The sequence below is a fragment of the Sceloporus occidentalis genome, unplaced genomic scaffold (genome assembly GCF_023333645.1).
Source record: "Sceloporus occidentalis isolate IW3139 unplaced genomic scaffold, rSceOcc1.0.p SCAF_179, whole genome shotgun sequence".
Taxonomy (NCBI): domain Eukaryota; kingdom Metazoa; phylum Chordata; class Lepidosauria; order Squamata; family Phrynosomatidae; genus Sceloporus; species Sceloporus occidentalis.
Window position 1 is genome coordinate 1,007,414 of NW_028317159.1, and position 26,820 is coordinate 1,034,233.

At 41.2% G+C, this 26,820-nt stretch overlaps 1 protein-coding gene across 1 annotated transcript in view; it reads left to right on the top strand.

Annotated features, from left to right (window-relative positions):
- Positions 1 to 1,694: 1,694 nt before the first annotated feature.
- LOC149278829 (protein-glutamine gamma-glutamyltransferase 6-like) overlaps positions 1,695 to 26,820 on the top strand; it is a 46,299-nt gene continuing 21,173 nt past the window's right edge. Inside the window, exons 1-6 of the mRNA XM_089501709.1 lie at positions 1,695 to 2,160; positions 6,344 to 6,481; positions 8,545 to 8,655; positions 11,203 to 11,484; positions 14,540 to 14,713; positions 14,819 to 15,061. Of these exons, the coding sequence (XP_089357835.1) occupies positions 1,695 to 2,160; positions 6,344 to 6,481; positions 8,545 to 8,655; positions 11,203 to 11,484; positions 14,540 to 14,713; positions 14,819 to 15,061 (1,414 nt within the window). The remainder of the gene's footprint in view (positions 2,161 to 6,343; positions 6,482 to 8,544; positions 8,656 to 11,202; positions 11,485 to 14,539; positions 14,714 to 14,818; positions 15,062 to 26,820) is intronic.

Below are 26,820 nucleotides of genomic sequence, written 5' to 3' on the forward strand. Positions count from 1 at the left end.
ATCTATACCTGCAAAGCTGGGTTTGTGTTCTGTTGATCTATATCTGCTATACTGTGTTTCCATACATTATTTATATATACCTGCAAATACAGGGTTTGTACGTCTTATTCAGTTGATCAATACCCGCTGCTGTTTCCATGTGTTTATTTGATCTATACCGTCAGTGCTGAGTTTACATGTGATTTCCAGTTGATCTACACCTGCAATGCTGGGGTTGCGTGATCTGTTCATCTATACCTGCAATGCTGTATTTCCATACATTTATCTATACCTGCAAAAAAAGGGTTTTTATGTCTTATTCAGTTGATCTATACATGCACGTGCTTTTTACATGTGTTTATTTGATCTTTACCTGAACTACAGGGAGTAAGTAAAAAAGAGGTGTGGCTTAGTGAATGAGGGGACAAAGGCACTGTGGGGATGATTACGGGGGAAAGGACCTCTCAATGTCATGGTAAGGTCAGAAAGAGGGAAGACTGTACTGACTCTCGTAGTCTTCCCCTAATCTGCAGTCAAAAATATTTTGGGGGGTTTGGGAGTGCTTTCCTGGGGTCCAATTTTTTTCAATGACATCTAATGTCATTAATGACATCTGCTGCTTGTGGTTCTGGGTCGGGGGGGCGTGATGACGTGATGACGCGTACGTGCGTCTAGGGAGGTGCCGTGAGGCCGAGACGCCGAGTGCTTACTGCCTGTCTCGTTGCCAAGAGGGGATACTTGCTGCTGCCGCTGCCCGCTGCCGTTGCCTGTTGGTGCTGCCCGCTACCCACTGTCCGCTGCTGTTGCCCGCTGCCCGCCGCCCGCACCATCATCCGACCGCTGCCCGCACCATCATTCGATCGCTGCCTTCTGCCATCGGCAGCCCCGGAGTGCCGGAGCACCGGTGTGTCGAAGCACCGAGTGCCGGAGCCCCAGAGCTGCAGTATACCGCAGAGCTGAGCTGTGGGAGTGCCGGAATCCCAGAGTCGGCACCGCGTTCTTCTCCCGGTATACGGGAATAGAATTAGGTGCTGAAGCTCGACGGAAAGCCTCCAACAGCCTAATGGATTGCAGGAGATACTCCTGCCACGAGGAGCGTGAAGTGCAATGAGGGCATAAAGCTGCCGCTTTTTGCTCACCATTTTGGGGCGGATGATGCTATGGACTTCCCCTGTATGAAGCTGGGGTGACGTATATTTGAAATATATTCTATTTTTTTTTTTTTTCTCTTGATATTATACGTCATTATTTTTTACTATCTATTATATCCGATTATATTATTGTTGTTGGGGCTGGAACTGGATCCAAAGACGCAAAGACCATAAAAATACGTGCTTCTCACCTTTGGGATTACATTGTTAGTAAGGAATATTTCTTTTTAAATATTATGAATATCAAGAAAAACACTGAATGGATCTGAAGTCTGAAGCTCCTTTATTTACTGTCTATCTCGGATCAACATATCTCTATAGTTGGGTCGAATACTTCTAAATTTTAAGGAATCAACTGAATACATATTATAAATTAAAGATAATTGAATAGACCAATACACAGTTTCATTTTATGCTGAAACATATCTGATGAACATACTGCCACCTGCTGAATTTTGTATTTTTGCTTAAAATTTGAAGAGCCAATTGAATAAGAATAAGATTGAATATATTACAGAGAACATAATCCTATTTGAGATACTTCTTAAAATGGCCACTAGAAAAATGGCTGAGCAAAAACTTCTTTCCAAACGGGACAAGGGTAGAAAAGATAAGCAAGATAGACAAACAACAAAAAGAATGTCCAATTTTTTCTCGCCACAATCGGATAAAAGCTCAAGAGAACAGTCTCAGACTAACACTCCAGATAAAGAAATGGGACAGAAAGACATACAAGATTCTGCTGAACAAATTTCAATGCAATTGTCTATGGATGATCAGGCAGTCACAACCCAATATATCAAATTGTGTTTTGACCAACAATTGACTTTGATTAAACAAGAAATTCAGGATAACATACTAGATTTGAAGAAAGATTTGGGATACATTGGTAAAAAAGTTAAGATAATGGAAGAAAAGTTGATGAGCCTAGACTTTACAATACTTACCCAAAAGGATATAATTTCCAAACAGCAATCTGAACTAAGAGATATGGAGCTGAGAATAGCAGAAATGGACAATAAATTAAGACGTAATATGACGGCGTAGTGACGCATGCGCGTGTGATGGGGGCGTTCCTGGGGCGGCGTGTGTGAGACGGGAGCAGGGGTCGATCGAGATACGGGTCTCCGGAGGCTGCGTAGTTGCCCGGCTGTGCGGCGAGTAGGCTCGGCGGCTGCACGATAGTGCGGCTATCCGGCTCTCCTGCTGTGCGGCGGCGGCGGCGGCGGCGGCGAAGCGTGTTTGGACCACCATAAGAGGTCTGTAGAGCGGCTGAGTGATTTGAGGGGCGGAGATACCGCCACTGTTAAACCACCACCACCACTGCTACCGCTATACCGCCAGTGCCTATATTTAACTAACCGGACCGGACGACTGACAAGTTTTGAGGTCTGGGAGTAGGCTGGATTAACCTGAAGAACTGCCGATAAGCGGGCTCTGTTAAATAAATAAGCATCGGAGGAGACATAATACCTCTTCAATGCCTCTTTAAATGCGGCCTGTAACACGTTAGGCCTGAAAGAATTCCGGAGCTGTTTTTTTTTTGTTTTTTTTTGTTGTCTGGAGCCCAGAACTGTTTTCAAAGCCAAGAAGAAATTGCATTATTTGAAATCTTGAATCTACGAATCTGGTAGGACCAGATTTAACTGGTTTACATTGGCTTTTACACTGACTGTGCTGACCCTTTTTTTTTTTTTTTTTTTTTTTTTTCTTTCTTCTCTGATGCATATAAACAACTTGTTAATGCTCGTTTTGAATCTTGTTACCTCGAGAAATTTGCCACCTGAGCCAATAAGTTAACTGATGAGTTGCTGGAAATTAACCTCGTATTAGACTGATTCATATATTTTTTATTTTTTTTTTTAAAGAAATTTTTTCAGATATACCTGAATGTATTGAAGTCTTTATATAGAAAACATCACCTAATTAATTATGCCTCCTAAAATGGATAAGTTCGAGAAAACAGATAAAATGGATAAAGGAGAGAAAAACAAAAATACTAATAAATCTAGAAAACCACAATCCATAAGTACTTTCTACTCTCCTCGCAGCCAATTGAGTCTCTCTGAATCACCTGAAAAATCAATATCAGAGCACTCTGTAGAAGAACCAATACAAACTCAACGGTCTTACATCTCTCCAAAAGACTTATCTACGGCTTTAGAGACTCTATATGACAAAATTAAATCTGACTTGGATAGAAACTTGAAAGAATATAAGGAAGAAATTTCCTCTATAAAATCAATATTAGCTTTTCAATCTCAGGAAATTTCTACCCTTCAACAGACTATCAAAGAATTAAAAGTACAAATTGAAGATAATAAACTGGAAATCAATAAAATGGTGTATAAATTAGCGGATATTGAAGATAACTCTAGAAGGAAAAATTTAAGAATCAGAGGGATTCCAGAAGCAACTATAAACTTGGACCAATACATCAAAGAACTCTTGGCTACATATATAGATACTAAAACTCTTGGAGCAACACCAATTGATAAGATTTATAGAATTTCAAAACCATCTAATCCCATTTATAAAGACCAAGACAGAGACACTATAGTTAGTTTCTCCAGTCTGTGGATTAAAGAACAGCTAATAAAGGAGTGGAGGGAAAATCCTCAAAAAAACAAGAAATTTGTATCACTAACTTTTTATCCTGACCTTTCCATGGCTACAAGGACTAATAGGAAGAAATTTGCGGACTTTACAGTATGCCTAAGAGAAAACAATATTAAATACACCTGGGGTTTCCCGACTAAAATTCGGGTTACTTATAATGGAAAGATATATATTTGTCATGACCCTAAACAGCTAATTTCCTGGGGCCTAATGCAATGAACCTCAGATACCGCACTATAGAACCTTTTAAAAATGTATAATTTTTTTTTTTTTTTTTTTTTTTTTTTTTCCTCTTTCTTAAACATATGATAAAATATGTATATACAACACAGTTGAGATATTGAAATTCACGCACTAAAGAGAAATTCCTTTTTTTCACTGGTACAGAATAATATTCAAATTTTTGGTATTAATTAAAAAGGCACATAACACAGCTGATATACGTTACAAGTTATAAGTTGTTTTTTTTTTGTTTTTTGTTTTTTTTTTCTCTCCTTCTCTATGTCTAAACACACAAAATATACACTACAAATACATTTAAATGACACTTTGTTATAATTTCTTGTAAAGAAGATTACTTAAGTGTAAAAGATACGAATAATTAAGAAGACACACAACACAGTTGATATATGGTTCAAGTAAAATTGTATTTTTATGATAAAATAAGAATATACACAACACAGTTGAGATACTGAAATCTATACACTATAGAGAAATTTCTTTCTACTCACTAGTAAAGAATAAAATTCTAATTCTTAGTATTATCACTTTTTCTCTTTTTTTTTTTTTTTTTTTTTCTGTTTACTTATTTATTTATAAGGAAGAATATTTAAACGTAAAACATATGATTAATTAAGAAGGCACCTAACACAGTTGATATACACCATAAATAAAACAGTACTTTTTTTTTTTTTTTTTTTTTTTTTTCCTTTCCTTCACCATGTAGCCCCATAAATCCCCCTAATTAATCCCAGATGGATCAGGGATTTTTTCTCCATAAATGGAGGAAGGTAAAGCACCCCCTCCTAAAATTTGGAGATGGTATGAATGTTTTAATATATGTTTTTGTATTTCAAGTTAGTGTTTATGTTTTGATTAGTGTTAAGCTCTATGGTCTCTCTCTTGAAACTAAAAAGGTCTTAAAATGGAGGAGTGTCGGACTGGCGATGATTATGAGTCTTTACATTATAATAATTTTTCATTAATTAAACCTATGACTCTTAAACTAGTAACAATTAATGCTCAGGGGTTGAACTCGCCGTATAAAAGATCTTTTCTTTATGATTCCCTGTTAAATGAAAACATAGATATCGCATTTGTACAAGAAACCCATTGGCAAAAGCAACAAACACTAAGATGGAAATACCGAAAATACCCCTATATTTTTACTGCCTCTATGACAGAGAAAAAGAAAAGAGGAGTCGCAATCATAATATCCCACAGAGTTAAATTTGAATATATTACACACGATTCAGATAAAGAAGGTAGACGTTTAATTTTAATTTGTAAAATTAATGATAATTTTTACACACTGATGTCTATCTATGCCCCCTCAGATTTTTCAGTTAAATTTATCAATGACTCAATGGAAACTCTGGAAAAAATTGAAAAAGGTTTAGTAATAATAGGGGGAGATCTAAACTGTATTCAAGACTTTAATCTAGATAGGAAATCATTAAAGAAAACAGAAACATACGATAAAAGATTAAATAAGAAAGCTGAAATGTTTTCAGCTTCCTTATCTAAGCACAATATATATGACGTTTGGCGAACCATGCACCCAGACGAACTAGATTATACTTTCTATTCTGTACCTCATAAATCTTATTCCCGTATAGATACTTTCTTTATGTCAGGACTAACACTGGAGAGATGCTCCTCCTCTCTGATAGGCAGTATTACATGGTCTGACCATGCACCAGTCTATATGCAAATCGTGGATAATCCAAATTATAATAAGAGATTTAGATGGCGTTTGAATGAGCAATTAATAAAATCAGAAGAAAATAAAAAAGAACTACGCTCTTTAACGAAGCTATTTTTAGATACCAATGATACAGGAGAAACCTCAGTGACCACTTTATGGTGCACATTGAAATGCTTTTTGAGAGGACATCTAATCAAAAAAGCATCGTGGATCAAAAAATCTAGGGGTAAAAACTTGGCAGACTTGCATATCGCATTAGCAAAAGCGGAGAGAAATAATAAGATCAATCCCAATGAAGATAAACTGGAAGAAATAAACTCAATTAAAGCAGAAATAATAACTAAACTACAAATTAAAACAGAGGAAATTATGTCCCGTTTAAAACAGAAATGGTATTGTAGCAACAACCGAATCTCTCGAGATTTAACAAATAAACTTAAAGCTCAAAATCAGAACTATAGGATTAAACAAATAAGTTTTAAAGATAAAACTTGTCTGTCCCCGTCCCAAATTGGTGATGCTTTTAAAAGTTATTACGAATCACTGTACAATTTGGAAGAGCTTAATAAAACAGATGCACAAATATTTTCTTACTTGAAGAAATTAGAACTCCCTCAATTAACAACAGTGCAACTGAGTAAATTAAACCAAACATTTTCCATTACAGAAATAGAGGAAGCTATCAATAGTTTGAAAGTAGGGAAAGCACCAGGCCCGGATGGATTCTCATCATTATTTTATAAAATCTTGAGCACTGAGCTATTACAGATTTTTAAACGACTTTTTGACGAAATAGGAGAAACAGGTAAATTTCCAACTGAAATGTTGGAAGCTATAATAACCCCAATACCAAAACCAGGGAAAGATACATCAATAGTGACAAACTATAGACCAATTTCCCTAATTAATGTAGATGTTAAAATTTTCTCCAAAATACTAGCTCAGAGACTTAAATTAGTTATACCAGATCTTATCCATCCGGACCAAACGGGTTTTATTTCGGGCAGATCGGGAGAAGACAACACCCGTAGACTTTTCAATATAATAGAAGAAGTCCATAGTAAGAAAATCCCCTCAGCTTTTCTAGCATTAGATGCAGAAAAAGCTTTTGACAGAGTCAATTGGAAATTTATGAAAGCAACTTTCCAAATGTTTGGACTAAATGAAAGATTTTTAAGATATATCATGGCACTATACTCATCTCCTACAGCTAAAATAAAAGGACTTGCTTTTGAATCTAAATCCTTTATAATTCGAAATGGTACCCGCCAAGGCTGCCCTTTAGCACCACTGATTTACGCCTTGGTTATGGAACCTTTAGCAGCCTCAATTAGAAATTCTCAAAAGATCCATGGGATAAAAATAGGCTCCCAAGAACATTCAATTATATTATATGCGGACGACGTACTTTTAACGTTGTCATATCCAGAACAATCATTTCCTTTTATGTTACAAGAAATATTGGAATATGCATCTTTTTCTAATTACAAATTAAATTTCTTAAAAACACAAGTAATAACATTATATCTGAATGAGGACCAACACAGATTTTTTACAGAAGGAAACTATGTAATTAAACCTCAGAAGGTAATTGAATATTTGGGTATAAAAATCAGTAAAAACCCTTCAGATATAGTTTTTCTGAATTATAAGGGTTTACTAGAGGAAATGAAAGAAGTAACTTTAAAATGGAAAAAAATGAACTTTCATGGTTAGGACGCATAAATATAGTTAAAGCATATTTAATACCAAAAATATTGTATTTGTTTAGAACGATACCATATAAGGTTCCTAAGAAAATATTAGACGAATTTGATAGACTGTTTTCTATATTTGTATGGTCAGCAAAAAAACCTAGGATTTCAAAAAATATATTGAGGAGGAGCATCTCTCAGGAGGGATTAGGTTATCCAGATTTAATTAAACTCTATGAGATTTCTTTTATATCTCATATGATGGCTTGGGGGCAGAAAAACAAATATAACTTAGGTTGGTATGACATAGAAAAAAATTTAAGTAATATTAACGACCCATTTGATTTAATATGGTTGGACAAGAAAACAACCACGGATTTAAAAATAAGTAGCCCTTTATTGAAAGATATTCTAAATATGAAATTCAAAGTTGGGAAAAAATATGGACTACTAGCAGGTATATCTGATTTGACACCTATATAAACCCTGAGTATTTATATTAAAGATCTGAACATTTGGGGTTGGAAACATAGTGGCATCTTAAATATTAGTGACATAATGGATGGACAACTGGTGAGGCCATTTGCTGATATACAATTAAACTTTAATTTACCAAATAAAGAACTCTTCTCGTACCTACGCATCAAACAGTTTTTGATAGCAAATCCACCAAGAAAACACGATACATTAGATGAACTCTGTTTGGAAATTCCCCAACTGAATATAATATCGAGGGTATCAAAAATATTAACAAATCTGTTACCTCAGGAAAAAACCAAAACACTTTCCTTATGGGAAAGGGACCTCCAAAAAGAGTTTCAGCTCCAAGAGTGGTATAAAGCATGGCAGAACACTAGAAAAGCAGTTCATTGCCTCAATTTACACGAACAGTATTTTAAATTATTACATCGTTGGTATCTGGTACCACATAGATTAAGTAAAATGTACAATACCAATAACGATCTTTGTTGGCGGTGTCATGAAGCCACTGGAACACACCTTCATATCTGGTGGGAATGTCAAAATCTTAAAATTATTAAGGAAAAAGTAACTCTCTTATTCTTATTAACTGCTGGAATTAAGATTTGCCTGACGCCCCAGACCTTTTTATTTCATTTAAACTTACCACAAACTTCTAAATTTAACAAAATATTATTGATTAATTTTTTTTTAGCATGTAAAATTTGTATAGCTCGACATTGGAAGAGTCAAAATACCCCATCGTGGGAAGAAATTCTTAATCAAATTAAGACGCAGGCAATATCAGAGAGATACTTTTTCCGAGGTAATTCAGACTGCTATAATAAAATCTGGTCTGGTTGGAATTTTTATGTGACTGGGACCCCTTAAACGAGTTCAACCCCATGCTATTACGCCAGCGACACACATTACCTCCCTTCTTTTAAGACCTAAAAGTTTCACCCATCAGGATTAGTTACCATAGAGCAATGCTTATTTATTTATTTTATTATATATTTTTTTTTTTTTCTTTTTTTTTTTTTTGGTTTGTTTTGTTTTATGTTAGTCACTAATAATGACTTCTGTTTGTTATTTAAGTTAGTTTGACTTATCTACTGATTTGTACTATTTGGTTATTTGCGTGTTACATTTTTTTTTCCTTTTAAATAATTTAATAAAGAATAATTTAAAAAAAAATAAAAAATTAAGACGTAATAATCTAAGGCTCCGAAATATACCTGAAGATGTTACGCAACAAGCTCTGGAGGACTATTTAATATATCTTCTTAAAGAAATGGGCCTGCAAGTGGAGGAGGGGAGCAGGGTTTCGAAAATTATTATAGAATGTTAAAACCAACATCTGCTCCGCCAAATGCTATCAGAGATGTTATGATTACCTGCCATTCACTTAAAATGAGAGATAATATTATGAAAGCAATAAGAGCCTCCAATGTAAAGGAGGGTCCATTCCGAGATATAAAATCTTTTCAAGATTTATCATTTCAAACTAGAAATGCTAGGAAAGCCTTTTCAGAGGTAACATTGATAATGAGAAAACATGATATAAAGTATAAATGGGTTTTCCCCGCAAAAATTATCATTTTTTTAGATGGTAAAACTGAAATCCTAGCATCTCCGGAAGCTGCTAAGAAATGGTTGGAGCAGCGTGCATATTCTTGAGTTAAATAACAGTAAATATAGATAGCAATTATGTTTTAGAATGGACGAGTACAATAGGCTCTCTTTTTTTTTTTTTTTTTTTTTATTTTAAATGTAATATATACAATGCACAGATTAGATACATATAGAAGTCAAACAAAATAGGAAAATATAATTGGGCCGATATATCCTACTAATGACTATAGGGACTACATAAAATTAATGGGATAGTAATAAACATAATTGTCCACATTATTTAGTAAAAGATGACATATTGCCTGACCTTTTGTAGATTATATTTCACAAGACGTTGAAACTTTAAGCATACACACATAATAACTTAAATGATATAGGGAAACACATTTGGGATGATATTCACTAATTTACATAAAGAGAAGGACAACACAAGGAGTGTGTTTTTTTGTTTTGTTTTTTTTTTGCACCTTATTCTTAGAAGATGGTAAAACTTTCACACAATTAGACTTCATATGGATTTTAAACACAGTATAATTTTTAAGAGGATTAATTAATAGAAATGAATATATTGATCACATTATCTGGGAAGAAATCACACACTGTCTGAATCTATTAAGTACAGATTGTAGACTATATATCACAAGATGTTGAAATTAAAATAAAAGCACATAATAATAAAACAAAGGATATAGGGAAACACATTTAGGATGATATATATTAACAAGTTTATTTAAAGGTTTTATTTATAAACTAGGAAATATTTTTTTATTTTTTTTTTTTCTCTTCTCTTTTCTTTCTCGGCTAACGGCCTCACGGTTCCACCTAATATCATATTTCCTATGTATAATTCGAATATGATACTCTTTAATCGTGGTAGGGGGTTATTACCACGGAATATAAATGGATATTTTATAATTAATATAATAAAAGATGATGTTTTTTTATTTTTAAATATATGTAATGTTAACGGTCTAAATGTTTGTCATGTGCTACTTGAGATGAGCAAGGTAGGAATCCCTAAAAATCAAAAAATTAAGGATTATGGTTAAGATTATTTCTATAAATACCCAGGGTTTAAATTCTCCCAATAAGCGTTTGTTACCTTTCGCCGGCGGGTCTGTCCAGGGAGCTCCTCTACTGCCGTCCTCGGTGCTATGGAAGTGCACACACGTGCACGCTGTCATGGCGGCCAGGAATCCTTACCCAGCAACTGCGTACGTCACGCTAGGGGGCGGGTCCTCCCGCTTTTTATCTGATTGGCTGATTATTGCCTGCAGCTGTTTGGCACCAAATTTAAACCCACTGCTCACTCTAATCTGAGCCCTTGTGTGGTACATTCGTTATCACTGTCTCAGTGTGCTATATATCTGATATTCTGGTTTTCTGACTCCTGCTTTGTTCCTGACTACTCTTTGATCGCCGCCTGGATTGACTTCGGATTGCTTTTTGAACTTTGCCTGTTTGCTGCCTGCCTTGACCTTGGACTGTGACCTGTTTTTGCTATTTGAACTGTTCCACTGCTGTTCCACTATTCCTCCTACAACTACTTGTCCGGATAGCTCACCACTCTGCATACGGGACCCGTCTCTTGTCGGATTGTTACAGCGTTCAATTTTATTTGATTATATCAGAAAGGAAAGAGCTCAGATTGTATTTCTACAAGAAACCCATTGGAAACAACTTGATTCTAAGAGATTTATTCCTAAGAAATTTTGTCATATGTTCTGCTCCTCATTAGAGACCGATAGAAAAAGAGGAGTAGCAATTCTTATTAGCGATGAACTTGATATAAAGATCATTTACCATGAAGCTGATGTAGAAGCCAGAGTCTTAATAGTTATAGCTGAGATTCAAGGCGAAATATATACCCTGATAAATGTATATGCACCCAATGGATCCTCTAACCTATTTTTTAAGAATCTTTTTCAGAAAATTGATAGATTAAAACAAGGTAATCTACTCCTAGCAGGGGATTTTAATCGAGTAATAGATCCAATATTAGATAAAAAAACTACTAGAGGTAAGCTTCCAGATAAAAATATAAAAGCACAGGCGGCCCAATTTAAGAAATTTCTTAGAAGCTATGGACTTTCGGACCTTTGGAGGATATATCATCCTGAGGAGATGGATTTTACTTGTTTTTCTAAAACTTTCCTTTCTTACTCCAGAATAGATTTATTTCTAGGTGATGATCAGATGATTAAGAAAGTAAAAAAGTGCTGATTCATGAAATAACCTGGTCAGATCACAATGCGATAGTGCTTGAAATTATACCCCAAACCCCTAAAAAAAGGACAAACTGGCGCTTAAATGAAAATATATTACTTAAAAAGGAGAATAGGGAGTACATAGCGAAAATGTCAGAGAATTATTTTCTTGAAAATGAAACTGAAGATGTTACTTCAGGTGCTATTTGGTGTGCATATAAATGTGTAATTAGGGGGCATATAATTAAACTTGGCTCCATATTAAAGAAAGCTAGAGGTGAATCCTTAGCAGATCTTTATGTGAATTATTATAGACTCTCATATGAAAATAAACTTTCTCCAACTCATCATAAAACTGAACAATTAAGTAAGATTCAAAATAAAATTAAGGAACTACTTATTGAGGAAAAGAATAAAAATCTATATTATTTAAAAACTAAATGGTACTATAAAAATAATAGAGCAGATACATTACTATCAAGTAAATTAAAAGCTAAGAAACAATCTAAAAGAATTAATAGGATTAGATCTAATGGAGAGATATGTCTTACCCCCGAAAAAATTGGTGCCGCTTTTAATAATTATTATAAGACTCTCTATAATTTAACAAGGACAGAACAAAAACCATCTCAGGACTATTTTTTAAATAGGAAATTCCCTAGAATCTCAGAAGAACAACTAAAGGTCATTAATAGACCAATTAATATAGCAGAAGTTAAAAATGTAATAAAAGAACTACAAATCAATAAGACACCTGGACCGGATGGATTTAGTAATAAATTTTAAAAAATATATAAAGATCTTTTGGCAGCTAAACTCACTAATACTTTTAATGAGGCAATAGTGAAGGGGAATTTCCCTCGGGACATGTTAAGAACTAACATAATTCCTATTTTAAAACCCAATAAAAATCCGGAGATCCTTTCTAATTATAGACCAATTTCGCTATTAAATGGCGATATTAAAATCTATGCTGCTATATTAGCAAAAAGATTAAAAGGAGTGATAGTGGACTTAATTCATCGAGATCAATCTGGGTTTGTTCCAGGTAGATCATCCAAAAACAATATTAGAAGAGTCGTAGATATCTTAGATGTCTCTCAACGATTAAGTATCCCAATTCTGGCCCTGTCATTAGATGCCGAAAAGGCTTTTGACAGGGTCAGATGGGATTTCCTAGGACATACACTACAGGCATTTGGTTTTGGGGGTAATATATACCAAGCAATTATGGCACTCTATACCTGCCCCTCCGCTAGGACGATCGGACCAAGCATAGACGCTGATTGGTTTGAAATTAAGAATGGTACCAAGTATTAAGGATTACCATGAAGCCTGTATGATTGCGCATGTGATGTCTGTTCAAATTAAAGATAGAAAAGAGGAAGCTTGGTATAAAATTGAGGAAATAACAACAGGCTTGAAAAGTTTAACATTTGCCCCATGGTATATTAGAGACTTAGACAGTAAGTGTCGGGAGGCTGTAGGATCCTTGGTAGCTACAGATACCTTAGACATATGGAAAAAGATTAGGAAGAAGTTAATCATAAATAAGTCCATAGCGGATTTTCTTCCATTGGAATTTTTAGAGTCCTGTATGGAGAATATCAGCTTACAAACATGGAAACAGGCGGGCATCCGGACTATCTATGATCTCTGTCTCAATGAGAAAGTAAAAACCTTCCCTCAGATACAACAGGAATATTTACTTTCTTCTAAAGAAGTTTTTTTGTACCTTAGAGTTAAAGGGTTTCTTTTGAAATATGGTATCTTAGATAGTGGAGAAAAATGGGCTCTTCTTAATGTCTTATATAATATGATAAATACTAAGGGAATGATCACTAAATGTCTAACTCTTATTAATATTGATAATGAAAATAATCCAGTAAAGGTAATTAAGACGTGGGAGAGAGAATTGAATAGGACCATCCTTTGGGACAGCTGGAAATCTACAATCCAACTGGTTAATAATGAGTTCCATTGTCTAAACATAAGAGAACATTTTTATAAGATTTGTCATAGATGGTATCTTGTTCCAACAAAGTTAGCAAAAATGTACCCACAGGTTAAGGATACCTGCTGGAGATGTGAGAAAGATATCGGGAACTTTTTGCATATCTGGTGGACCTGTCAACACATAGAGGTGCTTTGGAACGAGGTTCATAATTGGATTGAACAACTAACGGGTGTATATTTACCTTTTACACCAGACTGCTTTCTCTTACACTTAGATTGGCCTAAAACTACTAATCTTTACAGAAGTTTAATAATTCATATCCTTGCATCTACTAGAATACTTATAGCAAGAAATTGGAAAAACAAAAGACTTCCCAACAGAGAAGAGATTAAAACAATTACAATTTATCACTGTAAAATGGAATTGGGCATAACTAAATTAAATGGATTTAATCTTATGAAAATAAAAAAATGGGAAAAACTCCTAAGTATACTACAAACTTAAATAAGACTGATTCCGGGTTCTTTCTTTCCTACCCCATCTCAAAGTAAAGTAATCTATATATTTTATGTATGTATGATTTTGTTGTTTTGTTGTTTTGTCTATGGACTAAATGAAAAGCCTATTTATGCAGTGTCCATAAATTTGTTGTTACTGTTAAAACCAAATAAAAATTGACAATAGACATCTGCTGCTTGTGACTTCTGTAATTCTCATTAGGCATGTCCAAAGTGTTTTTATCATGTCACTATACCTGGGAATTCTCAGTAATCAGAGATGAATACTGGACCTCCCAGCTCACTCTCCACCCAGGTTCCATTAGAAACCAATCATCTTTAATCAGTGCTATGCTACATTTAATATGTTCTTAACATTTCTCTTTTTTAACATTAATATGTTTCATATTGTAGTCTTAAAATTAAAGAAATTCACAATGGAAGAGTCCGCAAACATGGAGGAACACCGGACTCACTACTACAACACCAGCAGCCTGGTACTGAGAAGAGGACAGTCATTTAGAGTAACACTGCACTTTAACAGACCCATACAGAAAAGAGAGAAGGTGTTTTTCATTGCAGCTACAGGTAACAGTTCATAACTGTAATACATTTAAATTAGCTTCCTCAGCACTTTCAGTTATGTATTGTTCCTATGGCTATTTATTTATCTCTTTTATTATTTGCTTGTAGGACCAGAACCCCAGGAATCTGATCAGACCATGGCTTACTTTCAACTCTTAGACTCTGAGACTGAGGGTTCCTGGTCAGCATTTCTAGATTCTAAGTCAACTGAAGACGTGAATGTCACCATCCACAGTCCTGCTGATGCTGTCATTGGTCGTTACAAACTCAGCATTTGCATCTATTCCAAAAAAAAGAGGGGATATTTTAAATTGCATGATATAATACTCCTATTTAATCCATGGGCTCCAGGTAATCCTACAGATAATGTCATGTAGAAATGTGTGAAGAATTTTAATTAGACTTGCGCATTCGTCTTCGGGCGAACATGAAAACGAGCACGAAGAGGCCGTTTTTTTGTTCGTTCCGAAGACACGCCGAAGAGAATACAGTGCCGGCAAAACGTAGGAGAAGACGAAGACTCACAACCACGAAGAATCGAAGATTCTTCGTGATCGTCTTCGTTTTTGCCGCACAGCCGCCAAAATTTCAAACAGGAGTGAGCTGATCTCGTCTGTCCAATCAGCTCACTCTTGTGACGTCACGCTAAGGGTCTCGTCCAATGCCTGTGCTGCTGTTTTTTGAATTCTGAAGGCGCCTTTATAAGACCAGAGCTTGCCTGAGAGATCCATTCATTTTTCGCTGTGACTGCTTTGGCAACACTGCTGTGCTGCATCCGAGCGTTACAGAGAGAGATTGTTCTGTTCTGTGTGAGACTGGTAAGCCTTAGCCTGCCATTTCTCACAGTGTACTTCATCCTCACTTCAGTGCTACTTAATATAATTAATAATAATAATTTGATTAATTTAATTTTTGTTATTTAATTTGTCATCAACTGTAGTGTAAGTGCTGTTGAGTTGACAGTGCACCCAGTGCCTCAGTGGCACTGGGGTGCCCTTGCCCTGGGCTGGCACTAGTGCCTATTGCCTGTCCTGCTTAAATAAATTAAATAGAATTTATAAATAATAATTTAATAGAATCTATAATTTAATAGTTCATTATTATATATATATATATATTTGTCAGTCATATATATATATATATATATTCTATAGTATACTAGTGTAGAGTGTACTGTAGACATTCATCTACTAGTGTCTAATTTAAAATCAGTAATATTAATTAATATAATTAATAATTGAATTCATTATAAAATTATATATATATTTGTCAGTTATAGTTAGTAATAGTATACTAGTGTAGAGTGTACTGTAGACATTCAAGACATCTACTAGTGTCTAATCTAAAATCAGTAATATCAATAATTCTATAATTCTTTCTTGTCTTAATAGTTAATTAAATTAGCTATAAATGAAAGTAATAATATTAATTAATTACTACTAGCGTATAGTTCAGCTAATCTTATTAGTACTGGTGCTGCAGCTCTATAGTTTGTGCTTTGTTTTAGCAACAGTAAGAGACCAAGTCAATTTTTCTTAATTAATCTTTCATTTTATTTCATTTGTTTTGCTCACCTCAGTCCATCAGTGAAGTGAACTTGTTGGGCTAGTGAGTGCAGCCGCATAAGTGCTGTGTTTTTTTTTGATCAGCAAGCAGTGACGTTAACTGTTTTGCAAAGATTTTCTCATTTATTTTACATTTTATTTCAATTTTATTAAAAGTACCCTTAGTGTTTTGCTCACCTCAGTCCATCAGTGAAGTGAACTTGTTGGGCTAGTGAGTGCAGCAAGCAGTGAAGCTAACTGTTTTGCTGTGACATTTTATTTTATTTCTAATTCTTTTCAAGAAAAATTGACTGTGATGAGCTGTACTAAGCAAAGCTTCAAGCTACTAGCTGTAGTACTAAAATAATTCTAATCTTCTTTAATCTTAATCTATAATATATTATAAATAATATATAACAATATAAATTCTAATTCATAATCTATAATATAAGTAATTCTAATTCTAAATTCTAATTCATAATCTATATTCTTCTATCTATAATACATAATATATAAGTAAATTATTTCTAATCTATTAATATTATATAACTTAATATTAATTAATAAATCATATACTGAATCTGATTTAACCTCACTTTAGCTTAGTGGGTTTGAGAGCGTCTGCCTAGAGGTAGACTTATAGTAAGGAAATATAGCTTTAGGCTAGCATAGTAGTAGGCTAAGCTCTTAGGCCCGTGTAAATTCAAATTAAAAATAAAATACTGCTAGTTATTAAATAGTTAATCTTGAGTTAATAATTTAAATAACTTTAGCACTTTGGCAGATTGCACACAGCACAGTGCAGTAGTGCATAGTTTTACTTTTTAAGCAGTAGCACTGAAGAGAACTTCCTCTAATTTTTTGTCTTTAATTCGTTTTTCCTTTTTTTTTTTTTTTTTTTTTTTTTTTTTATAGTTTACACACTACACTACACTACACACACAACACAAAATTTGAAATGGATCCTCCTTTTGGGACTAAGGAGGGACAAGCTCCATCTACCACCGCCACCACCAGCACCACCACCAGCACCACCACCAGTTCTAAGATGCAGCCTTTGCGTCAGTCTAGTCGGCCAAGTAGGCCAAGCTCTCGCTTATCATTTGGGGAAGCATTGCTTGAAGGATCATCAAGTAAAGGAAAGGCACCAAAAGCAGGCAGTAGTAGTGCGGCTAGGCCCACAAGCTCTATGGTTTTTTACGGAAAGCCTAAAGCACCAGAAGCACGTTCAAAGTTAAAGGGTAGCACAAGTAGTACCAGCCCAGTGACTAAAAAGAAGTGCCTTTTGCCCCAAGCAGCATCTTCCCCATCCACCAGCAGCATGCAAGGTACCAAGCAGAGCCAAATTAGCAGCAAGACTCAGAGGGGTCCCAAACCAAAGCGATCTCATTCCTTTGTAGGGAAAACCACCACCACCACCACCCCCACCTCTACCGCCTCTACCACCACTAGTGCTGCGCCTACTGTTCCCACTGGTACCGCCACGCCATGTCCTCCTAGTACCTCTAGCAAGCCACCAAGTCCTTACAAAATTTTTGTAAAGACAGTTAGAGAGAGGGCTACACATAGTGGAACTCCACCTAGCGAGGTAGCAGAGGAGCCTGAGACTGAGAGGCCAAGTGCAGAGTCTATTCTTCCTGCTCGCACTACTACTAGTCACGAGTCTCACGACGATATCAGTCTTAGCTCCAGCCTAGCAGGAATTCCATTCGATCTGGCTAATGAAGAGCTAGACTATGAGCCAGAGGAAATAGAGGAGATGAGTGGTCAGGAATCAGATTCCTCAGGGAGCAGTGTCCAAATGACTAGTGCACAATTTTCCCCTGAGCCTCCACCTTCTCCGCTACGATCATCACCACCACCACCACCAGCAGCAGCAGCAAAACCTAGCAAATCTAAAGCAATTAGCAGTCCCACTATGGCCAGTACTGTTACCACCAGTCCCACCACCACTAGTTCTGCCTCTGTTCATCCACCCTGAGCAGTAGGAGCAGCACCCAAGGCACACTCCAAGGCTATGCGCGCCCCAATTTGGGAGCACTTTGAAAATGTTGAAGAAGGGCGCTATGGAAAGTGCAAACATTGTGGGAAGCTAATAAGCAGAGGGAAAGTGTCTGGCCATTTTACCAGTGCTAGCATGAAGCATCACCTCAGCACTCAACACAACGCTGTGCTATTGGGGAAAGATGCAGAGGTAAAACTTAGTGCAGGCAGCATAGCTGGTGGCCGTGGAAAAACCCCAACAGCTTCTTCTTCTGAGCCAAGAGCAGCAGCAGCAGCAGCAGCAACTAGTGCTGGTCGCCAGAGACCAAGGCAGGTTGGAGCACTGCATGTCCAGCCCACCCTGGAACAATTTGTGGCATTCCAATCCAAAAGGTAAATGCCCAAACAGCAGGCCAATAAAGTAAAGCGACTGATTGGTCAGTTCATTGCTGTTGGAGGGGCATCCTTCTCTATGATCGAAGGGGAGCCTTTCAAACAATTGATGGCGGCTGTGGCTCCACAATATACAGTTCCGTCACGTTCCACTTTCAGCAGGAACATTGTCCCCTCATTGTATCGGTCCTGTGTTGCAGCAGTGAAAGAGGAGCTTTCCAAGGCTGCTGGTCAGTCTGTTCATTTCACTACAGATTTGTGGAGTGCACCTAGCGGCCAGCATGCCTTTCTTTCTTTGACAGCACACTGGTGGCAGCCCGGTGTGTCTAAGGAAGCTGCTGCAGCAGGCTACCGATCTTTCCTTCTCCATGCAGAAGTGATGGATGAAAAGCACACTTCCCAAAACATTCTGCATGCGATGAGGAAAATGTTTAGCCTTTGGGTGGGAGCAGAGGCGGGCACCAATGTTGAAGTTGGTTTTGTGGTAACTGACGGAGGTGCCAATATGGTGAAAGCGCTGCGAGATGGTCATATTGTTGGTGTGCGCTGTGCAGCCCACATCATCCATCTTGTAGTGAAGGCAGCAATGTCAGAAGGAACTAATGTGGCAGCAGTAGTTCTGTCCCGCTGCAGAAAGATCGCTGGGCACTTTCACCATAGTGTTAAGGCTAGCCAACTTTTGAGGGAAGAGCAAGAGAGGTCAGGTCTTCCCGTACACTGCCTATGTCAGGATGTCAGTACACGGTGGAACTCCACGTTAGACATGCTCGAGAGGATTTTGGAGCAGCAGAGGGCAATCCATAATCTTGCCTCAGAGCACAATATTGGGATTACCTCTCCATTGAATAGGGAGGATTGGACAGTGATCGCCCAGCTAGTGGCAGTCCTTAAACCATTCAGGGATGCCACAGAAAATTTAAGCTCAAACACTGCCAGTCTGGCCCAGGTAATCCCAGTGTTCTCCCATCTAGGCAGCAAGATGGATGTGTTCCTTGGAAACCGTGAGGCTGTTCAAGGTGGCACTCTACATCCTGACATAGCAGCCATAGTCAGGAAGCTGAAGGATCTGCTAAAAGTACACCTTCGCAAACGAATGGAAGAGAGTCCCGAAATGATGCTAGCGTGCCTTTGCGATCCAAGAATTAAGGGAAAGCTAGCTTTGAAATTTAATGTTCTCAGTAGCTACCGGGAGCAATTGGTCAACAAGGTGCGTGACTGGCAGCGTAAAATGGGAATGCTGTCCGAGGAGGGAGAGGTGCAGGAGGAGGAAGAGATGATGTGGTCTGCTACTCCTAGCAGCAGCATCAGCAACACAGACACACACACACAAACACAGTAAGACACACACACACACAGTAAGACCTCCCTCCCTAACCCCCCTTCTCAGTATCTCCCCTCTAACTCCCTAACCCCCCCTTCTCAGTATCTCCCCTCTAACTCCCTAACCCCCCCTTCTCAGGATCTCCCCCCCCGCCCCGGTCACTTACCTTAAACTCCTGTGTTGGAAGCGTGAGGCGTTTGTCTCGGGTGCCGGCGCTTCACTGCTGATCGCCGGCGTCTGACGTCATATGCCGGCGCCCAGCGTAAAGCGCCGGCACCCGAGACAAACGCTTCCAACACAGGAGTTTAAGGTAAGTGACCGGGGCGGGGGGGGACACCGGACTCATTGGTGAGTCACCAGGACACTCTTTGCGGGCCGGTCCGAGCTATTCAGCGGGCCGGATGTGGCCCGCGGGCCGTGCTTTGCCCAGGTCTGTACTATCATGTCCGCCAACCACTGTTCAAAGTGAGCGCGTGTTTTCTATGACTGGAAACATACTGAGTCCACAGCGCTCACGCATGGCACCTCATCTGATGGAGCAGATTGCCTTCCTTAAATTCAATCTGCCCAAGTTGGGTTACCCAGCTCTTAGCTTGGAAAGTTAATTTTTTTTATCTGTAATGTTTAAGGTAGTTTCTCCCCCTGGTTGCACGTGTTTGCGGTGTGGCAACGTCTGCTACCTCCGCCTATGTAGCCAATTTACGCTAGGGCCTAGTGTCTGAGTTCTGGAAGTCCGCTCCCAAACGCCATGGACTGACAGACTTTCATGCTTTGCCCTGGGGTGAAACAGGTGAGCGGGTCGTCAATTGCCCACTCATTCACCTTTTTCCTTTTCCAACGGTGCTGCTGGTGGTGGTGCCAGCATCTTTTGCCAGTTCGCTTCCTGGCTGAAATCATGCCTCAAATGTCCCTAATGGAGAGGGTAGTTTCTCCCCCTGGTTGCACTTGCGGCGGTGTGGCAATGCCTGCTACCTCCGCCGGTGTAGCCAATTTACGCTAGGGCCTAGTGTCTGAGTTCTGGAAGTCTGCTCTCAAACGCCAAGGACTGACAGTCTTTGGATGCTTTGCCCTGGGGTGAAACAGGTGAGCGGGTCGTCAATTGCCCACTCATTCGCCTTTTCCAATGCTGCTGCTGCTGGTGGTGGTGCCAGCGTCTCTTCTCTGCCAGTTCGCTTCCTGGCTAGTGTCATGCCTTAAATGTCCCTAATGGAGAGGGTAGTTTCTCCCCCCCTGGTTGCACTTGCTGCGGTGTGGCAACGCCTGCTACCTCCGCCAATGTAGCCAGCATACGCTAGGGCCTTGTGTCTGAGTTCTGGAAGTCCGCTCCCAAACGCCAAGGACTGACAGTTTTTGGATGCTTTGCCCTGGGGTGAAACAGGTGAGCGGGTCTTCAATTGCCCACTCATTCGCCTTTTCCAATGCTGCTGCTGCTGCTGCTGCTGGTGGTGGTGCCAGCGTCTCTTCTCTGCCAGTTCGCTTCCTGGCTAGTGTCATCCCTTAAATGTCCCTAATGGTAAGGGCAGTTTCTCCCCCACTGGTTGCACTTGCTGCAGTGTGGCAACGCCTGCTACCTCCGCCAATGTAGCCAGCTTACGCTAGGGCCTTGTGTCTGAGTTCTGGAAGTCCGCTCCCAAACGCCAAGGACTGACAGTTTTTGGATGCTTTGCCCTGGGGTGAAACAGGTGAGCGGGTCGTCAATTGCCCACTCATTCGCCTTTTCCAATGCTGCTGCTGCTGCTGCTGCTGCTGCTGGTGGTGCCAGCGTCTCTTCTCTGCCAGTTCGCTTCCTGGCTAGTGTCATGCCTTAAATGTCCCTAATGGTAAGGGCAGTTTCTCCCCCCTGGCTGCGTCTGTTTGCGGTGTGGCAACGCCTGCTACCTCCGCCGGTGTAACCAGCTTACGCTAGGGCCTAGTGTCTGAGCTCTGGAAGTCTGCTGCCAAACGTCTAGGACTGACAGTGTTTGGATGCTTTGCTCTGGGGTGGAACAGGTGAGCGGGTCGCCAATTGCCCACTCATTCGCCTTTCCCAATTCTGCTGCTGCTGCTGCTGCTGCTGGTGGTGGTGCCAGCGTCTCTTCTCTGCCAGTTCGCTTCCTGGCTAGTGTCATGCCTTAAATGTCCCTAATGGTAAGGGCAGTTTCTCCCCCCTGGCTGCGTCAGAACAGCCCCGGAGGGAAAGAAATTGGACGGAGGGGCCACATGAATTTAGTGCGGACAAGGTACCCATGGTCAGGCCTGTTGAAGGGGTTAAGGCATGACTAAGGAAAATTTTGGCACTGAAAGTGTTAAGTTAGTGGCACGTGCAGGGCCAGAAGGGAGGGGGTAATTACCCTCCCTTGGGGGTATATAAGGAAGGGTCGTGGCCTATAGGGGCAACCATTTTAAAGAAAATTTTCCCGCCCGTCCCTCCCCTGATTTTGGCATTTTTGCCGGGTACTCTGGTTTTAAGCTGGTACGGTGCAGGAGTTAACCATCTAGGTATGGTTACTTGTGGTGCACAGAGGTGTAAGTGCAGGACACTCCAGGGGCATGCGCCTCTGTGAATCGTAAGGTCATGTGACTGCCGCGCTAGGGGACGCCGGTGTGAAAGGGCCAGGCTAGCTGGCTCATGTGTCATATGAAGTTTAGCCGGGTCACGGAGCACTTTTGTGTCCGGTTCTGTATACTGTGACCCGGTAATATATTATATTGTGTTTATTGTGTAACCGGCCCAAAGACTGATGTGGATTCAGCCCCAGCCTTCAAAGAGACGATCCTATAATCTGGCTGGGGCTCTTAATCAGCCAACACAGCCCTGTCTGCCCAGACGGCCCCCGCACTACAGGGGGGATAACACAGGTGGGGGAACCCATTGTATTCTGTAATCCCCTCACCTGATACATCCCCTGTATACTGATGGGATTTGTGATGGGATGTGGCTGATGGGATTGGGGGTTGGGTTCGGTACACATTGCATTGAGATTGGATATAAGTTCTGTGTGTTTGTAATAAAGAGAGTTCTTCTTTGGTTTGCTACGAATGGTGGTCTGGATGATCCGTGGATAGCTGAGTGCTATCCGTATGAGGGACTGACTGGTGATTCCTCAGCCCTCAAACAGGGGGACCCAGCCTTGGGTACAGTGACCCTGTAACATTGGTTGGCAGCGGTGGGAAGAATCCCACGACTTGGGTGAAATCCAAACCACCAACTGGGATTGCAGACGAGAGACACCAAGAGAGCTCCTGGAGGTTTGTAGCAAAGGAAAGGCTACTCTGATTGCGGACTGCAGAGAGATGGACCGGCACCAGGATGCCCCAGAGGAGAGCCTCGGACTGAGTGCTCTACAAAAGAACATTCTATGGCACTTATCCCTGTACCCAGGAGGGGCTACATCGGAGCAAGTGATGACGGTGATTGAAATGTGTCACCGGGAACTGAGCCAGAGTGGGTCTGTATCTCCCAGACTAGGGGAACAGACCACCAAAATATCATACCAGGATATCCAACCCTTCCGAGAACCAGAGGATGAGACAGACCGGGTTACAGCCGAGGTGTGTGAGCTGGAACACCAACAGAGGCAGTTAGAGTCTGCGCCTGCAGACTGGAGGGATGATTTCTCCCATCCCCACTTCGAATCATGCTGGGCACAATACTGGACAATGTGGGATCTACGAGTTCCACTCCTGGGGGACAACCCGTTGCCGGAGTGGGAAGACGAATTGAGGGGTCTCATATATGCAGAGCTCGACCTCCAGAGCCGCTACCAGGGATTCTCCCAGCAGTTAGCAGGTGAAGACCACAGCGACCCTCTGATGCTGTATAGCCCCGTCGACCCAGGACTGATATATGATGCCTTCCAATTTGACTCGTCCTTCGGAAGCCCCTGCCAGTACCGCAGGGATACAATCTGGGACAACCGTGCAGAAGTCCTGGTTTATGCTATTCCCCCCGAGCTGGAGGCTGTTATGGATTGCCTGGTCCAAGAGGAATGGCAGCTCGAGAGGGACTATAAAGAATTGCTGCGGAGAGTGGAGCTTCAGGAGTTACAAGGAGACTGGGAGCATGGTACTACAACTTGCAGGAGTGGGACCGAGGTCCTCGTCACCTACTCCGCGGCCCCTGCCCCGGCGAGAAGAACCGAGGTCCTCGCCAGCAAGAAGAAGCGGAGGAGGAAGCCAAAAGCTCCGACCCAAGTCCTCACCAACAACCCTGGCTGCTCTACCCCGGCAGAAGAGATGACTGTCCCCACCGCCCGAGTAAGTGGCACAATCCCCCTCACCAAACCCTTATCTATGCCCGTAGAAGCCAGGGCCCCAGATTGTCCCCCTGATTTCCCGAGTGTCCTGGGAGAAGCCCGGGTCACTGCCCCAGAGGTTCCCTATGAAGTCCCCGGTGACCCGGTAGAGGCACCATTCCCCGACCTAGCGAGGGCGCCAGAGGGGCTGCCGAGTTCCCTGGGTCCTTTCAGTAGCCTGGCGCAGGCCCTGGTTCCTGGCCCTGGTTCCCCAAGTGTCCTGGTAGAAGCCCAGGTCACTGTCCCAGAGTGTTCCTCTGACTCTCCCCGTGCCCAGGCAGAGGCACCTGTCCCAGAGAGAAAGATCGAGGGTCTGCTTAACCCTCCCGGTGGTCCAGTATTGGCACCTGTCCCTGCCCCGGAGTATTCCCCTGGGTCCCCTGAGTACCCCGCAGAGCTGCTTAGCTCGCCCAATAACCCCGTAAGGACACCCGTTCCTGTCCCAGAGTGTCCCCTAGGTCACTCCAGTGCCCCGGTAGAGGCCTCGCTTACTACCTCTACGTGTTTCCCTGGTTCCCTGAGTGCCCCCGGCCCGATCAGCAGGGTTTTCCTTCCATGCAACCACCCTGGCCTGGCAGCTGCCCCAGACTCAGTTCCCAAGACTAGGGAGCAAGAGTCCCCACGTGCCCCTGTTACCCCGGTGAGGGGGATAGCCATGTGCCCCCGGCTGAGCTGGGACCGTCCTCCAATTCACAGAGGACTACTGACTATCCTTTTGGGCAACCAGGGCCCTGGCCCACCTTCAATGGATGATTCTGACAAAGGGGGCCATGAACTAAGGCCTGCACCTTTCAACTTTGTCAACTCGGACAGCCTGCAGCAGACCCGTGTGGATCTGCCTGGTCTGCCGGACCGTTGGTCAAGGGGGAGATCTGTGACAGGGCCAGGCTAGCTGGCTCATGTGTCATATGAAGTTTAGCCGGGTCACGGAGCACTTTTGTGTCCGGTTCTGTATACTGTGACCCGGTAATATATTATATTGTGTTTATTGTGTAACCGGCCCAGAGACTGATGTGGATTCAGCCCCAGCCTTCAATGAGACGATCCTATAATCTGGCTGGGGCTCTTAATCAGCCAACACAGCCCTGTCTGCCCAGACGGCCCCCGCACTACAGGGGGGATAACACATTGTATTCTGTAATCCCCTCACCTGATACATCCCCTGTATACTGATGGGATTTGTGATGGGATGTGGCTGATGGGATTGGGGGTTGGGTTCGGTACACATTGCATTGAGATTGGATATAAGTTCTGTGTGTTTGTAATAAAGAGAATTCTTCTTTGGTTTGCTACGAATGGTGGTCTGGATGATCCGTGGATAGCTGAGTGCTATCCGTATGAGGGACTGACTGGTGATTCCTCAGCCCTCAAACAGGGGGACCCAGCCTTGGGTACGGTGACCCTGTAACAGCCGGCAGTTTCAGCAGGGATACAGGTGGACACGCCCATACCAGCAGGTTACTTATTTGGTTATTAAGTTGGTTATTAAGTGGTTATTAAAATGTTTACAATTGGTTATGTTATTTATATATATTGTGTCAAATTGGTTGTGGTAATAATATTTGACACTTTGTAACATGTTAATAAAGGTTGAGTGTCGCGGTGCTGAAGTTATTTCAAGTCCGCACCGCGGACAAATAATTCCATATCTGACATTTAATAAAGCTTTTAAAATAAAGAAGTGTCTCTTGTTTTATTTTGTAAAGAGGTACCGAAACTGGACGCTACTACATTCATGTTTGCGGTGTGGCAACGCCTGCTACCTCCGCCGGTGTAGCCAGCTTACGCTAGGGCCTTGTGTCTGAGCTCTGGAAGTCCGCTCCCAAACGCCAAGGACTGACAGTGTTTGGATGCTTTGCTCTGGGGTGGAACAGGTGAGTGGGTCGCCAATTGCCCACTCATTCGCCTTTCCCAATTCTGCTGCTGCTGCTGCTGCTGGTGCCAGCGTCTCTTCGATGCCAGTTCGCTTCCTGGCTAGTGTCATGCCTCAAATGTCCCTAATGGTAAGGGCAGTTTCTCCCCCCTGGCTGCCTCTGTCTGCGGTGTGGCAACGCCTGCTACCTCCGCCGGAGTGGCCAGCTTACGCCAGGGCCTTGTGTCTGAGCTCTGGAAGTCCGCTGCCAAACGTCTAGGACTGACAGTGTTTGGGTGCTTTGCCCTGGGGTGAAACAGGTGAGTGGGTCGCCAATTGCCCACTCATTCACCTTTCCCAATTCTGCTGCTGCTGCTGCTGCTGGTGGTGCCAGTGTCTCTTCTCTGCCAGTTTGCTTCCTGGCTAGTGTCATGCCACAAATGTCCCTAATGGTAAGGACAGTTTCTCCCCCCTGGCTGCCTCTGTCTGCGGTGTGGCAACGCCTGCTACCTCCGCCGGAGTGGCCAGCTTACGCTAGGGCCTTGTGTCTGAGCTCTGGAAGTCCGCTGCCAAACGTCTAGGACTGACAGTGTTTGGGTGCTTTGCCCTGGGGTGAAACAGGTGAGTGGGTCGCCAATTGCCCACTCATTCGCCTTTCCCAATTCTGCTGCTGCTGCTGGTGGTGGTGCCGGTGTCTCTTCGATGCCAGTTCGCTTCCTGGCTAGTGTCATGCCTCAAATGTC